Source organism: Equus przewalskii, chromosome 5 (genome assembly GCF_037783145.1).
Source record: "Equus przewalskii isolate Varuska chromosome 5, EquPr2, whole genome shotgun sequence".
NCBI lineage: Eukaryota > Metazoa > Chordata > Mammalia > Perissodactyla > Equidae > Equus > Equus przewalskii.
Genome location: NC_091835.1, coordinates 17,667,765 through 17,684,878, shown reverse-complemented (window position 1 = coordinate 17,684,878; position 17,114 = coordinate 17,667,765). Strand labels below are relative to the sequence as shown.

Here is a 17,114-nt window from a genome sequence, read left to right as displayed (position 1 = left end):
ATTGAAAAGGGGTAAACATTCATAGAAAAAAGTTGTGGGTGATAAAGTTAGGAACACATATTGGTGCCGATGGTGGAGAACTTTGAGTGTGAGCAAGAGTTTTGAGGTCAGGAGAGAGTTAAGAAGCTCAGCTTGGTGATATTGGGTAGTGTGGGATGGAAGGAAACTAGATGAAGACATAGACCCCCCCAGCAGCTTCCCTGGGTCCCCCACCAGATAAAGCCTCCTCAAGACCCTGCTCCATCTGGACTCCTTGGTGAAGCCTTTCCAAGCCACTCTGTCCATGGTCAGTCTCTCCTCTGCACTTCCACAGCACACTATTCCATCCTCAGAGCAATGAGCAAGAGTGTTAGTTTTTGTGATCCCAGAACCCAACATAAAGTCTCTTGATAATACTCAAAAAATTATCACTGGGATGAAATTATAAGCATTTTATCTAGAGAGAATGGAAAGGAAAAGGAGTGGGTGGGAAAGAAGAACTAACAGGTGTTGGGTTTGAGTAACAGAGAAAAAAATGGCTTTATCTTTAACCGAAGTCCAGTAGAAGAACTGACTGGAGGAGGGAGGAGCCAATTTTTCTTTGAGACCTCTTAGATTTGAGACCCATTAGGATGCCCAGGTACCAGTACTCACTAGGAAGTGGGAACTTCAATATTTACAAGAGAAGAGCCTCCAGAATAACCTCTTCACTCACCCCTTCTCTCTTTCAGAAAAGGCTTTTGCACTGTCCTTCAAGAAAAAGTCTCAAGAGAGAGGTAAATAGCAGGTGAATTTCTACCACATTCTCAGTCACCGTGTCGCAGACTTGCCGTGTCCAAAGGCTTGCCTTCAAGTCCTCGAGTTTCGCAGCCCTGAGTCACCTTCACATTTAGGCACGGCATCTTCCTGACGACTACTGTAGCACACTGGTACATGTACATGCTGCCATTATGTTCATAGTTAACTTGAGATGGGGAAGCAAATAACTCTTTAAAACAAAGATTAGAACAAAAGCCAATGATGTACACGTGTTTCAGAAAAAGACCTTGATGTTTGGATGATTACAAACCAAAAGTGTCAGAAATAGAGTACTCTGATTTGAAAAGCAAATATGGTACTGAAATAGACAAGAACAGTATGTGAAAGGGCGAGAAGATCATCCTTGGTTGAACATTAAGTGTACCTCAATTCAACATGCTCACTATCAGTAGCAGCAGAATGGAACAATTGTTTGAACTGAGCTTTGTCTCTGCAGCACCTCCCTCCAGGTCAAAATGGCAGTCATCCATTGGCTGCACCAGCTGTTCCTCCTCACCCTTCTTTATGTGCTTAGATACGTGCTCCAGACACAAGTCCCATTCATGAGCTTCCTGTTAGATGTGAACCTCCAGCAGAGGCAACGCTTCCTCTCCCATCTTGCCCTGAAGGCTGGCCTGCCCCTTGGCTGGATTCATTCAAAGTTGATAAAGCAATGGTCCTCAATTCTGTTTATTGTGTAAACCATCTTTTCCATGCTGATTTGAAACACGTTGATATGTACAAGGATGTTCCTTGTAATAGCAAAAAGTTAGGGAAGAATATAAATATCCATTGGTATTATAAAATAAACTGATATGTCTACAGAATGGTATTTTTTTAAATGGATGGGTTCATGGGTGTAGACTCATCCTTCAATTAATGGAAAACCACTCAAGGATTTTGAGATCAGGAAAGCTTCAGGAAGCTTAACCTGGTAGTAATATATATATGGAAGGAGCCCAATTGTGTTTATGTGAATACGTAGGTCTATGACTGAAAAAAATATCTGAAAGAATTGGTTATTCCAGGATGGGATTACAGGGGACGTTTGCCTCCCATATTACACATTTATGTACAGGTGGAATTTTTATAATGGTCATTTATTACTTTTGTAACCGGAAAAAAAGAACAATAAAGATATTTAAAGTCCAGATCATTAATTAATGGCCCCAATATGATAGTTCCTTCTTACTCATAACGCCACGTGTTAGCACATGATAGCCAGGGGCACATTTGACCTGACCTTTCAGTCCCAGCCATCAGAAGCCACATTGGCATAATGAGAATGAGGTTCAGTTCTGACTACAAATTGCCCAATGTAGGCCACATTATCCAATACGGCAGTGCTGCCCTGCAATAAACCCAGTCTCCATTGGTGTCCAGCTTTGTATGTGTGTACCATCAAGAGACCTGATGCTGATACTCCAAATATGTGTTTCGTGACTGCCCTGCAGGGTGCTTCTCTCATGACCCAAGGCAAAATGGACAGCCGGTACAGAGAGTCCTGGGCTCAGGGCCTGTGAGAGGCTCCATCTCCAGAAGGACCCAGTATGCAACCAGCAGTTGCTGTTCTAATGGTGTAGTGTTGGACTGAGGAAGATGGTTTTTGCTTTTTGGTTTTTAAAATTTTTTTGGATAGATTCTAGAGCCTTTTGTTGGAGGGGCCCCATTCAAAGTGGGCCTATTTGTAAGTATCAGTTTAAATGGGCATAAGTACAATCTGTAAATGAGGAGGATGTCACCTCCAGAACTCAAAAGGCTAAGAAACACTGGATGGTTGTTGCGGGTATTGAGAGGGTCAGTAATTGTTTCTTGACAGTGTCGGGGATGGAACAGCCCTCAATTGACCAAATATTGCCCAGAACTTGCCGAGCTGGCTTGTATTATGTTTGGGGCGATGGCTCATCCCTTTTTGTGAGCTCCTTTGTGAGTAATTGTATCTTCTTAATGAGTATGTCAAGTGAGAAGGGTGTCATCGGTGTGGTGTCGTCCCTGTGCTCCTTGGGAAAGTCGGATGCAGTTAGGATCTTGCCTGCAGAGACTGAGTGTAGTGGCAAAGCTGTTGAGGTACCTCACGGAAGCCAGGTAGCCATATTTTGTATCCCCACAGAGGTGAAGGCAAGCTGCAGCTGAGATGCTGTTGAGATGGGCACTCAACAGAACGTATTAGTGAAATCTGTGACAGCCAATTATTTACCAGTTACTAAGTGGATGGCGTCAGTAATTTCAATAATATTGGGTATAGAGACTTTAATGGGTGGGGCTCCTTGGCGAATAATTGTATCCCACTAAATTCAAACAAAGTACCGTCTATAATTTAGGGGAATTACCAAACATAAAATAGAGGACAGACAGGTATACCTCACCTTGACCATTGAAATTGTTGCCTTATCTAAATGCCCCATGCTCATAACACCCATTGCCCTAAAATATTCCATAGTGAGCGTGACTGATCTGACCCAATGAATAATAAATTAAAATAAAACTAAATCTTTAGCACTTACAATCAGCTTTATAAAATGGAACCCATGGACCTTCCCCTCTGTTAAAATAGTTTATAGAATCCAGAATAAATTCAAACAGGGCCTTCAAGGACTGAAATTCATTATACAAGCACCATTTAGAGCAGGAGTGATTCTCTCTTTTGTTTCTCCATTTAACCTCCCAATTTGACCTGTTCTTAAACTTGAAAAGAAGGAAAGGTGCCTCATGGTGAATTACTGAAACCTCAGTGCTGTGGCCCAGCAGGCAGTAACACAACTCAAAGCAAGTGCCAGCAGGCAGCAGAGCCACTGAGCAAACCAAAGCAAGAAAAGAAAGACCCTGGCAGTGGTGGCCATCTAGACTCCATGCGTGCTGAGCCCATTGTCTTGTGGTTGCCTGCAGGGAAGTGGGATCAGTGCTCCATCAAAAAATGGGTTCAGATATCAAAACTGATGATGCAACATGTGAGCCAGGAGAGTATGAAAAGATTTATTACTCACAGACTGAGGCTTTCTGGGGAGAGCAGGGCAGGTACCCAAGCTGGTCTGAAATGGCTTGCGTGGAGAGAGGGAGTAGCCTAAGGTTTTATTATGGTTAAGGGTGGGGCCAAGGTGAGGAGTCCCTTGCTGGGGCCGGGCCTGTCTGGTTTGAACTTCTCACTGGGGCCGCGGGAGGGAGCTCATGAGCTTTCTTATCAGCTTGCCCAGATGTGGCAAGAAGGGAAGAAAAAGAGGTGGGGCTGGAAGCTGTCAGCACTAAACGTAAAATCCAGAGTCAGACTCTGTTACAGAACGTGATTGTGGAGCTCTGTGCCCTTTCTCTATCTTTTCGGGTTGTATGTCCTTTCTCTATCATTTCTCTGGCATAACATGAGGGTTGGAAACTGTTCCCCTCTAGATCATGGGGGTGGGGGCTCAGGGCTCTGGATCCAACCAGGGTCTCAACCAGGAGGAGTGGGTAGGTCTGGCTACCTGGGGAACTGGCCTCTGTACCCTGGACGAGAGAAGGCCAAGTGTCCAGTCAGAGGGCAAGAATGGCCATAGAATGTCAGCCCCAAGGACAAAGAAGGGCATATCTGCAAGTTCAGGATGGAAAGCTGAGTTCAGGATGGGAAGGCCAGAAAGATGCCCTGAACTTCAGAGTTGGAGGAGCCCTCCTTATGAAGCCCTGGGGCCCAAGAAGCCTTCCCAGTTGAGACAGAGATGAGCACTGTCCCCAGATCAAGGGGAATTTTTACTCTGGCTGAGTGGCTAGTTTTGAGACTGGACAAAACATTTCCATCCCTTCTGCCCTCCCCCAGGTCCTCCTGCTTGTTATGAACAGTTGAGGGTAGTACTAGAGTTTCTCTCCTTAGAAGTGACTGATTCCCAGCCCCTTCAATCCTTTCTCCAGCTCCCGATGGTCTAGTTCCCTCCTTTTCACCACCCACCATCCATCTGGAGGGGTAGTGCTGCAGACGGGCACAGGCAGAAGGATGCCTCTTCCTGCCTCCTACCTTCAGTGCAGAGAAAACGCTCCCTGTGCGTGTGGAGCCCCACACTGTTTGTCTGGTGGGGCCGGGAGTGGAACTGGGTGCTCCCGCCTGTGGGTCTTTATCCGGCAGTAAAGATTGTGTTTCTCACATAAATCACTTGTAGAATTTACTGGATCACATTTTAAGGCTGCGAGAAAGACCCATGTGGTTTCTCAGGCCCTCAAAATGACCCATTCACCCAGCAGCTCTCTGTGGTTGTGAATCTTTCTTTCTGTTTGTCAGCCGTAACATCAGGCACTGTTCTGTGAGTCTGCCCACATGCTCACCTGGGATGGCACGCAACGGATGGAGCGTCTCTGAACCCAGGCACGGGCAGCCTGGTGCCAGTCTGGCTCAGATACTACGTTTCTTTGATGCAAAAAAAAAAAAAAAAAAAAAGCGTCTTTTATCTTTGCAGGCCTGTATAATGAGGGAGTTGACCAAAGCTATGTTTTCTCAAATTTCATGTACTTAAAAATCACCTGGGCTCCTGTTATAATGTGGGTTTCAATTCAGTAGGTCTGTGTTTCTAATCGGTTCCCAGATGATGCTGGTGCCGCTGGTCCTCAGACCACACTTTATGTGAAAAGGGCTTAAATGACCTTCCAGTCCCTTCTGGCTCTGACAGTCTGTGGTTCAGGTGGAGCCTTGACGATTCTTGCCACCTGCTCTTCCAAGTGAAAGGCCAGGCTGGTCCTCCCTCAACATTCTCCACGAGGGCCATGGTCAGTGGGGTTGAAAGCGTCCACTTGGGAACACACAGGGACGGCGTCTCCCTGAGCCCCGCAGCGTCAGCATTCGGTGGGTCTCGCTGATCCTAGCGATGCCCACATTATCTCCCCTTCTAGCGGGAAAACTCCAAGGAATGTGAGGTGTGCTGTAGAGGGGGACCACTGCTCTGCTGTGACACTTGTCTGAGAGCCTTTCATGAGGACTGTCACATCCCACCTGCAGAGGCTGAGAGGTTAGTGAGACCAGCCCCACGTCTACGCATGCCCTGTGCAGGCTCCCTGTCTGGTTCCTTGTCTCCAGAAGGAAGAGCGGGACCATGAGCATCGTGGGTGTGGGTGGGGCCCAGAGCAGCCTAAGGGGTGGCAGCCTTTGCTCCATCTGGGATCACTGACAGTCTTGGGTCTCTGAGTCTGCAGCTGGGCCATCTGGACCCCCACATTGCCACCGTCCCAGAGAGATATCCTTTCCTAGGTTTGCAGACTACTGCCCAAGGGGGTTGGGGACAGAAAATACCAGTTGTTTGTGTTCTACGCCTGTTCAGAAAAAGCAGGAAACGTGGCCTGGTTCTTGCATTTCACCACAGTCTCAATAGGCTGATGGAGGCCTGGGACCCCCAGGGATTGAGGCCCAGTTTCCAGTACTTAGGCATGGTGGGCAAGGCTCCTTGTGCTCCCAGCAGCTCAGACGGGGAAAGGAGGGCCCACCACTCACCCTGACACCATCCTCCACCCGCTGACCCCCTGCTAACTCCCTCGATGGAAGGAAGGTCATCGGCTCAGACCTCACATGGGGTGCTTGGAGAATCCAGCAGGTGTCCCCTTTGTCCTCCATCTGTGTCTATAGGCCATTCCTGAAAGAAGGACAGTGGCAGCCATAGGAACAGTGGCTGTTTCCAGGGGCCTTGCCCTTGCTCACTTATGCCCAACCTCTCAGGAGCCCGTGGAGTTGCACCTTCTGCAGGATGAGGGAGTCTTCAGGAAGCCAGCAGTGTCACAGGGAATCTGAGGTGCTGGCGAGAAGGATGCGGCCTGAGGAGCAGTTGGTGAGTTGGGTGTGAACACCAAGCTTTCTCCTTTCCCCTCACATGTGAGAATCAAACAGGGAACCTTTGGCGTCTTGCTTCAGAGGCTGGTGATTCAGTGCCCAACATCGCGTCCTAACAGAATCCGACCGACCCCATGGCTCTTTGGCAAACGTGGTTGGAAGGCTGGCTGTGTTTGGCTGCTCTTGTTTGCGTGTGTCCAGGCCCAGGCCTGGCTTCACATTCTCCGAGCTGTATTTCACTTTAAAGCCCTATTCACATTTTACAGAAATGTGAGTTCCTCCTCTTGAAGGCCTACTGTCATCCACAAAGCTCCTTTTTTGCAGAGACTCCATGTAATGTAAGTCATATTTGATGATTCTCATCCCCTGGGCATCTCTCCTATGTAGAACTCTAGAAATTTGGAGTATGAGTCCTGTGGTTGCCACTGTGTGCAGAGAGCAGAAGGTTTAGCTGCAGACCGTGGAGTGGGACCACCTGGTTTAAACTCCACCCCACTGTGTACTAGCTCTGGGACACCAGGCAGTTGCTTCACCTCCCACAGGTCTCAGTTTCCCCTTCTCTTAGGTGGGAATGTCTTTCTACCAGATAACATATAGTTTAGAGCACAGACTCAGAAGCCAAACTGTGGGTTCAAGTTCCAGCTCTACCACTATTTAGCTGTGAAATCTTGGGTAGGTTACTTAACCTCTCCATCCTTCAGTCACGTCATTTATTAAATGGGGGTAATTACAGTTGCTGTCTCAAAGGGTTGTTGTGGAGCTCATATGTTAACACATTGGTGGTGTTTAGAACAAAGCCTGGTATATAGATGTCAGGTGTTATTATCATTATTACCCTGGAAATAAAGCCTTGTATTGTATTTCAGTTGGATCCATTCCAGTTGCGGTGGCTGCTAACATCACCCTTTGGTGGCTTCGTCCCTAGATTCGAGATTATGGTGAGCCCTTCAAGGAAGCCATGTGGTTGGACCTGGTCAAGGAAAGGCTGACTGAGAAGATATACACAGTGGAATGGTTTGTACGGGACATGCGCCTGATCTTTCGCAACCATAAGACATTTTACAAGGTAAAAGGCATTTCCTGCTTCCTTTTCACTTCCTTTCTACTGTCCGCTAATTTCTGGGACAGCAGAACTTTGCAAGAATTGTACCCAGTCTCTTCCTGGAGAGGGCTCAAAAAGACAAGGATTACAGAAGAAAACTGCCTCTGCATTCCAGGGGCGGAGAGGAGGATGTCAGAAAGAACAACAAGCAGGACAGGAAGAATCCTTGTAAATGGTACCTGAAAAAAAATCCATCCTCGGTCCCCATGTAGGCGGCTCCCCCGCTGAGATCAATTTCGTCCTGCCTCCTTGTTCAAACTGGAAGGAAGGGCAGTTCACGCTTCTATTGTTCTTCGTGCCTAAGAAATACAGAAGTCAATGAATTAATTAAACAAAATAAGTTAAACTTCCAGGATGCTCATGCTGGGATTTTGTCACACCTCAATTTCCCAGTGGACTTAAACATCCGGAATTGCGCTGAGGTAGTGTTGGCTTCATCCTTCGATAGGAAGGAGAAACAACTAGCTAGCTTGCAATTTAAGACATTCTTAACTTTAATTTCTGAAGTTTATCCTGATTTTCACTCTTATACAGATATTTCCTGGTGGGGGTATCTAAGGAAGGTTTTCATCTCCACCTAGCCTCCCTCCCTTCCTCCATGCCACACGTTGGCATGTTCATGAGCCACAAATTGTACACTGGTGTCCACGTGTGGAGCTGGGGAGAGAAAGAATTTGAGCCAGGGATCCCCTCAATGGCACAGTCTTATCCTTGGAGAACAGGAGGGTCATCCTTCCTTCAAGAATGGGCTTTAAAGAAATGCTTTTTCTTTATCTATTTTGCACCAAGTTCGGGTTTTGTAGCAATTAAAATCAACCCTTCAGTCCAGACCACCTGTCAGGTCCAAGTTAACAACCAGGCTGGTCTCGTCCATTCCAATACTGTAACAGGAGCATCTCCCATCCATTCTGTCTCACTGCTGGGGAAACACGGCATTCGGGGAGGGAAGGGTGGGGATTCTAAAAGTTACCAGTGATTTCATGGTCCTAATCCTTTGTCCTTAGACCTCTCTTTATTTGCTTTTTTCTCTTTCAGGCTTCCAGCTTTGGTCAGGTAGGACTGGATTTAGAGGCAGAATTTGAAAAGGATCTCAAAGATGTGCTTATTTTTCATAAATGAGAATGGTTTCCAGAATGGTTGACCCTGTTCTGGAAGGACGGAGGCACCTCAACTTCAGGATCCAGATGGTGTGACCCTGGCCATCCAGTGAGTTAGGGATGTTATTGGCTGCCCTCTTGACTCAAACCCAGGCCCTTCGTATCACCATCACACCTTCTACTTCCTTTTATTGTTCCTTTTTAATATAAAAAATTTTACCTCAGGGCCAGCACAGTGGCATAGAGGTTAAGTTCACGTGCTCTGCTTCAGCAGCCCAGGGTTTGCGGGTTCAGATCCCGGGCACCGACCTACACACTGCTCATCAAGCCATGCTGTAGTGGCATCCCACGTACAAAATAGAGGAAGATGGGCAAGGTAACCAACAATATTTGGTTACCTTGAAATACAATTTGTATAGGAAAGGCAGGATAGATGCTGGCTTCTTTATTTAACGGTGTTCAAAATAATGAGTTTGTTCCCTAATAGCCTCTAAAGGTGACCAGGGAGGTATTGTTTTTCTCTAAAGTGTCTTGAACTCATGGATTTAAATATATTTAATGTTCTCCACACCGTTTCAGTTAATGTCTTTATTGCTGCTTGAATTGCCCACCTTCAGTGATTGAGTCTCTTCAAGTGTGCTCCTGAGTTGCTTTGAAATGATCCCAGCTCTTTTTGATAGTGCATTAGCTATTTATTGCTGTGTAACTAATGACCCCAATATTTAGTGACTTAAAAGAATGAGCATTTTATTGCTCACTATTCCTTGGGTCAGGAATTCAGGCAGTGCTCAGTGAGGATGCCTTATCTGAGCTCCACATGGTGCTGAGTAAGCCCATTCATGCTTACGCCCTATCACTTCTGCCCCATACTGTTGGTCCAGGGACCAGATTCAAAAGGAAGGAAAATAGACTGTACCTCTTGATGGGATGAGTGGCAAAGTCGTATTTCAAAGGAGCTTTGGAAGACATGTTGCCACCATCTTCAGAAATACCCTACCATAGTCCACCCGCTGGCCACAACAATTCATATCCTTCCCACATGCAAAGGCCACTCACCTCCCACCCAAGAAGCCTTGCTCATTGCACCATTGGAGCAAAGTCCAGGACCTCATCATCTAAATCAGGTTCAGATCAGATATGGTTCCTTGGGTGTGTTTCATTGGGTGCAGCTTCTCAGGGGCACCTCCTCTAGAACCAGAGATTTGTGAACTGAAAGACAAGTTATGCTTCCCTCACTCTCAACATTCAGTGATGACACAGGGACTGAATAAATACTGTAGAGACTTGCATTCAAACAGGGGGAAATGGGAAGAACATAGCAATCACTAGTCCACAGCAATTCTGAGATCCAGGTAGGCACAAGTTAGCAATTCTCCCAATCCCAGAACAAAGCACATTCCTCGATAAGGGTCATATACCTATGATATAGAAATATTGTAAACCTGTAACTCCCATCCGACACAACAAGCTTCTTCCTTGTCTTCCTCCAGTCAATATTTATGTCTCTTTTCTCTCGCAGTGTATTAACTCATTTGCTCAACTCTAAACTACAACAATAGTTTCAGAATTTCTATTATTTCAGTTAGCCACTATGAAAAGTATAATAAATTGAATTCTAAATTTGCATGGAATTTATTTTTGTTTCTGTAGTATATTTAATAGACCATTGCAGAGAGTATTTTTCAGAATTTTGCATTAGTATTTATAAATGAGGTTGGTTTGTAAGTTTCAGTATACTGCCGTAGTCAGATTTAGGGCTATTCTAGCTTGGTAAATAACACAGAAATTTCCACCTTTTTATATATCCTGTAATAGTTTATAGTGTTTTAAATTAACTAGCTCATAAAATTATATGCCCTAGAGTTCTTTGGGGAGGTAATATTGACCATATTCTCTCTTTTTTCATGGTGATTAGACTATTTAGACATTCTATTGCTTTTTTTTTAATTGAGGTAACATTGGTTTATAAGATTATGTAAGTTTCAGGTGTACATCATCTTATTTCAATTTCGGTGTAGACTACATCATGTTCACCACCTGAAGACTAGTTACCATCCATCACCAATCACCATACACATGTGCCCTGTTGCCTCTTTTGCCCTTCTCCCTCCCCACTTCCCCTCTGGTAGCCTTCAATCTAATCTTTGTATCTATGTGTTAGTTTGTTGTTGTTGTTGCTTTTATCTTCTTCTTGTGAGAGAGATCACACAGTATTTGACTTTTACCCTTTCACTTATTTCAGTTAGCATAATACCCTCAAGGTCCATCCATATTGTCATAAACGGCAAGATCTCATCCTTTTTTATTGCTAAGTAGTATTCCATTGTGTATACATACCACATCTCTCATCCCTTGATGGGCATTTAGGTTCTTTCCAAGTCTTGGCTATTGTGAATAATGCTGCAATGAACACGAGGGTGCATATATCTTTACACATTCATGTTTTCACATTCTTTGGATAAATACCCAGCAGTGGAATAGCTGGATCATATGGTAGCACTATCCTTAATTTTTTGAGGAATCTCCATACTGTTTTCCATAGTGGATGCCCAATTTATATTCCCCTCAGCAGTGTGTGAGAGTTCCCTTTTCTCCACATCCACTCCAACAGTGGTTATCTCTTGTCTTGTTAATTATAGCCATTCTGATGGGCATGAGGTGATATCTCATTGTAGTTTTGATTTGCATTTCCCTAATAATTAGTGATGTTGAACATCTTTTCATGGGCCTGTTGGCCATCTGTATATCTTCTCTGGAAAAATGTCTGTTCAAATCTTTTGCCCATTTTTCAGATGGGTTGGTAGTTTTTTGTTGTTGAGATATATATGAGTTCTTTATATATTTTGGATATTAACCCTTTATCAGACATGTATTTTGCAAATATCTCCTCCCAATTGTTAGGTTGTCTTTTCACTTTGTTAATAGTTTCCTTTGCCATGCAGAAGCTTTTTACTTTGATGTAGTCTCATTTGTTTATTTTTTCTGATGTTTCCCTTGCCTGGTCAGACATGGTGATTGAAAATATGCTGCTACGACTGGTGTTGAAGAGCATACTGCCTACATTTTCTTCTAGAAGTTTTATGATTTCAGGTCTTACATTCAAGTCTTTAATCCATTTTGAGTTAATTTTTGTGTATGGTGTAAGATAATGGTCTACTTTCATTCTTTTGCCTTTGGCTGTCCAGTTTTCCCAACACTACTTATTGAAGAGACTTTCCTTTCTCAACTGTATGTTCTTGGTTCCCTTGTCGAAAATTAGCTGTCCATAGATGTGTGGTTTTATTTCTGGGCTCTCAGTTCTGTTCCATTGATCTGTGTGTCTGTTTTTGCGCTGTTGTTTTAGTTACTATAGCTTTGTAGTACGTTCTGAAATCAGGGAGTGTGATACCTACAGCCTTGTTCTTTTTTCTCAGGATTCCTTTGGCTATTTGGGGTCTTTTCTCATTCCAGATAAATTTTAGGATTCTTCTTTCTATTTCTGTGAAAAATGTCATGGGAACTTTGATAGGGATTGCATTGAACCTGTAGATTGCTTTAGGAAGTATGAATATTTTAACTATGTTAATTCTTCCATTCCAAGAGCATGGACTATCTTTCCAATTTCTTTGTGTTTTCTTCTATTTCTTCCAAGAATGTTTTATAATTTTTAGTATATAGGTCTTTCACCTCTTTGGTTAAGTTTATTCCTAGGTATTTTCTTCTTTTTGTTGCAATTATAAATGGAATTGTATTCTTCATTTCTCTTGCTGCTTCTTTGTTGTTAGTGTGTAGAAAGGCAACTGACTTTTGTATGTTGATTTTGTATCCTGCAACTTTACTGTATTCATTTATTATTTCTAAAAGTTTTTTGGTGGATTCTTTAGGGTTTTCTATATATAAAATCATGTCATCTGCAAATAATCACAGTTTTACTTCTTCCTTTCCAATTTGGATCCCTTTTATTCCTTTTTCTTGCCTGATTGCTCTGGCTAGGATTTCCAATCCTATGTTAAATAAGGGTGGTGAAAGTAAGAACCCTTGTCTTGTTCCTGTTCTTCTCTTTTTTTTTTTTTTTTTTTGCTGGGAAAAATTCACTCTGAGCTAACATCTATTGCAAACCTTCCTCTCTTTTTTTTCCCCCTGAAAGCCCCAGTACATAGTTGTATATTCTAGTTGTAAGTCCTTCTAGTTCTTCTGTGTGAGCTGCCACCACAGCATGGCTACTGGCAGACGAGTGGTATGGTTCCGCACCAGGGAACTGAACGTAGGCCGCTTAAGTGGAGCATGCTGAACTTTAACCACTAGACCATCAGGGCTGGCTCCTGGTTCCTATTCTTAAAGAGACAGCTTTCAGTTTTTCTCCATTGAGTATGATATTAGCTGTGGGTTTGTCATATATGGCCTTTACTATTTTGGCGTACTTTCCTTCTATACCCATTTTATTCAGAGTTTTTGTTATAAATGCATACTGTATCTTGTTGAATGCTTTCTCTGAATCTATTGAGATGATCATGAGATTTTTATTCTTCATTTTGTTAATGTGGTGTATCACATTGATTGATCTGTAGCTGTTGCACTGTCCAATAGTGATTAGACTATTTAGATATTCTATTGCTTTTTGAATCAGTTCCACTTTTATGTTTTTCTAAGAAGTCATCCATTGCATTTGTTGTTTATGGTTCGTCTAATTTCTGTCATATTATTTTATTCTTTCTCTTTTGAAAACTTTCATCTTATTTTTGTCTATATTTTCTTTGTTTTCACCTTCTATTCTGGAAGGCATTGTAACGGGTTTTAATTCTTCTAACATTTATCTGAGAGTTCTCCAAATTTACTTTTAACTTGGTTTTGAATGTCAGAGCCAAAAACAAAATATTTTTAATGTGCAACATATTTAAGTCAAAAGGCTTGTCACTTTTATATCCCTCATCTCCCTAAATCCTTTCTATTCACTACTTCATAATATGGATATTCATTATTATTATTAAATTTTTTATCTTTTAGTCTATATTAGTTATTTTAATTTTATTCAATTATATAAGGCGTTATTTTGTTATTTTTATATTATACAGATTATTTGGTCAAATATCATGTAACATAATTGAAAAGCAAAAATGGAAAATTTGTGTTATATGATAATCCCTATTCATGCGAATCATATTAATGTATTTCTGTTTTCACTGTTTGAGTTTCCCACTGAACTTTTTTTGCCATGACTTCTCCATATTTTTTTTTTTTTTTGCTGCATCTTTCAGTCAACTGAACTGTATCCTTAAGTAATTTTAAAAGAAGAGTACATAAATGGTATGTTTTCTGAGTCTTGTGTAGCTCAGAATGTCTTCTGTTGTTTTCATAAATTAACAACATATCGTGCTACCATATATCTTTTATCCACCTTCTCACCTTCAAAATTGATTTAGACTTTGTCCCGCTGTCATGGGCATTTTATTCTACAACTCTGAAGTCTGAGTTTAACCAGAATTCTGTTTCTTTGTTAGCATGTGGACACATATAGGATTTCCCCCTTTATCTCTATAGACTTATTATTTTTTTTGACAGGGTATGATTCAATGTAGTATCTTATCATTGATCTTGCCCTTTCGATACACCTCCCTGGCTCTTTTTTCAGCTGCATTAAATCTTTCTGATTCATTTGTTCTGGGCCCACTTTCAAGAACATCTGTTATCCACATGCTAGCTGTCCATTCTCTGTCCTCCGTATTTATCACTTCAAAACAGAAAAAAAGTTCTGGAAAGCACTCCTCCTCTTAGGTCATTAGGATAAGAATTAACTAGGTTAACTGTATACAATTGCAATTCTCTGGTCAATACTTGAAACTTAAAGATGTTTTAGCATTTTGATAATGCTAATTGCCATCTATTAACCAAGCCTCAAAGGATATAAACTTTTCTTATCACAATACTTTTCTCAAGACAAAAGCAGAAAGTCATTGCCACTTACTAAGTTGTCCTGATCTGTGCTTCTGATTTTTCATTCTTATTTGGTGCCAGTGGAGGAGTGTTATGGACTAAACTATGTCCCGGCCCAAAATCTTTTGTTGAAGCCCTAACCCCCATGTGACTGTAGTTGGAAATGGGGCATATAAGGAGTAATGAAGGTTAAGTCTGGACACAAGAATAAGGCTTTAATCAGGTAGGATTAGTGTCCTTATAAGAAGAGGATGAGACATCAGAGATCTCGCTCTCCACACACGCAGAGGAAAGGCCGTGTGAGGAAGCGTCAAGAAGGAGACTGCCTGCAAGCCAGGTAAGCGTGCTCACCGGGAACTGACTCCGCTGCCACCTTGATCTGGGACTTCCAAACTCCAGAACTGTGAGAAATAAATGCCTGGTGTTTAAGCCACCCAGTCTCTGGGGTTCTGGTATGGCGACATGAGCTAAGACAAGGAGTAAGTGACACCATCTCAGCCCCCATCCTCTCCTCCATAGCGAGGCAGAAACTGTTCAGCAGGATCTCCCAGCTTCCCAGTGAGGAATTAGAAGAGGGTGTTGGAGTTTCCAATTAGGTACCTAGCATCACAGACTAACAAACAGAAAATGCACAGAGGTCTCCTTCATTTCTATTTCCCAGTGTCTCGACAATAGTGTGAACTGTGAAATGGACTGACTTCACCGTGATCCAGAAAAGGGTGGAGGCAGTTTGAGCACTTAAGATAAGCATGTAGTGAAATACAAGATGATAAATATGGCCACAGACACTGCTACTCCTGGTGCCATTTTGGGAGGGAATGGTGGGTCCTAGAGATGATAATTCCATTGTTCTAGGCTTCGGATTTCCAAATCCTTCTGAAGGGAGCACCAAAGGTCTCTCTTCCTAGCGTAATCTCAATACATTATGATGAAAGATCCCCTTCCGCATTGGTTTCCCAGTGAGCAGGATTGCTGTGTTTTAAACGATCTTGCATCCCTTTGTGACCCATTCTTTCATTCTGGCACTTGTAAACTGAATCAGGTTTCTCTCTCTCTCTCTTATCGTGGCTCTGGGTTACTCTATTACTGAAAGGAAAAAAAAAAAAACCACTAGAGTCATTTATTTCTTTCAAGTTGAAAGTTTCAACCACTATCAGTTCGGTTGCCATGACAACAAGACCCCTATCCCCGGAACCTTCTCTCCCTTTGCCTCCCTTTTTTTGCTGCCCTGCTTGCCTAGTTTTCAAATTGTTTCTATCCACAAGAGCAGAGTCTGGTTCCTTCTGCTTAGCTCAGCTGGTCCTTATTTTCTCCCAGTCCTTCTGTGCTACAGACTCAGGCCTACCCTCCTTTTGGTCTCCTGCTGGCTGGGCCCACCCACCTTCAGCACCCACCTCCTTAGGCATTAAGAACTCTTAATAAATCTGTGTCGGTGACACCCCTGAGACAACGCCAATTGCCTCTCCCAGGGACCCCTTCAAGTCTGCACCCAGGCTGTTTCTCTGTTCCTGGTCAACTCAGGCCCAGTCCTTCCCCCTTCCGCCACTGACCACGGCTGCTGAGAGCCCAGGTCAACTCAGGACTGCCTCCACCCACGTTATGACACGGAAGGTTATAAATGAGTCTAAAATGGTTCCCTGAAGCTGGGCAGGGCTAATGCTGCAAAAATGGAACAAAGAAAAGCTTCGTATCAGAAGTGGGTGGAGGAATTATATATAAAAATATATTCCCCCTTCCAGGTGATACCAGAAATTGAACCTTGGAAAATTCATTCTTAGGAGCTGGGAAAGCGTGTCTCCTGGTCAAGTACACCTACCCTCAGGAGAGGCAGACTTAACTGACAATCAGAATATGGAGTGAGTACCTTTCTCAGAGATCTGGCAGAACCCTGCAGAACAAGCTTGCATCCCTCAGGTGGCTGTGGAGTCTGCCTCCAGCTTGCCTGGTCAGTCCTGCTGGGCGTCTTGGGCTCTCTTCTTCCCTCCTCTGAGCCCTGATGAACCTGACTGCTTCTCTTTTCTCCTAAAGATGCTTCCACTCCATCCCATGGAATTCCTCTCCTCCTGGAACTGGGTGTGTGGGCTTCAGGATTCACAGCTGTCCAAAAGAAAAGTGCAGACCCTATTCATTTTAACAGCCATACCCCTGTGAAGTAACACTTGAAACAATGAAATCCAAGAAGCCATTGTCTTAGTCACTTTCCCCCTGGTCTCAAGGGGGCCATTTGCATCTCTAGAACCACCTAGACAAGGTAATACCACTCAGTGAAGGTCCCCCCAGCACAGGACTCCTCAGGCAGCACGCCAACGGGCTCCCCTATTGGACAAGACCAGAGCTAGCATGCATTGGCCCATGAATAGCCGTTGGCATCTGATTGCTTACATAGAGGTTGAGTCCAGAAGTGACACAGAAGCCAATTTGCCAGAAGACATGGAGCCCTCAAGCAAGAATTCAG

General features: G+C 43.4%; 1 protein-coding gene across 12 annotated transcripts in view; it reads left to right on the top strand.

The window, feature by feature from the left end:
• SP110 (SP110 nuclear body protein) overlaps positions 1 to 17,114 on the top strand; it is a 63,355-nt gene that overhangs the window by 34,750 nt on the left and 11,491 nt on the right. For 6 of the 12 annotated variants that reach the window (XM_070620105.1, XM_070620104.1, XM_070620103.1 and 3 more), the window contains 6 exons: positions 711 to 755; positions 5,623 to 5,738; positions 6,440 to 6,548; positions 6,817 to 6,888; positions 7,476 to 7,616; positions 8,688 to 9,317. In XM_070620105.1, coding sequence (XP_070476206.1) covers positions 711 to 755; positions 5,623 to 5,738; positions 6,440 to 6,548; positions 6,817 to 6,888; positions 7,476 to 7,616; positions 8,688 to 8,771 — 567 coding nt within the window. In that variant the 3' untranslated portion in view covers positions 8,772 to 9,317. Of the gene's footprint in view, positions 1 to 710; positions 756 to 5,622; positions 5,739 to 6,349; positions 6,549 to 6,816; positions 6,889 to 7,475; positions 7,617 to 8,687; positions 9,318 to 17,114 lie in introns of those variants that run through there. The other 6 variants (XR_011540184.1, XR_011540186.1, XM_070620102.1 and 3 more) reach the window with 6 other exon arrangements.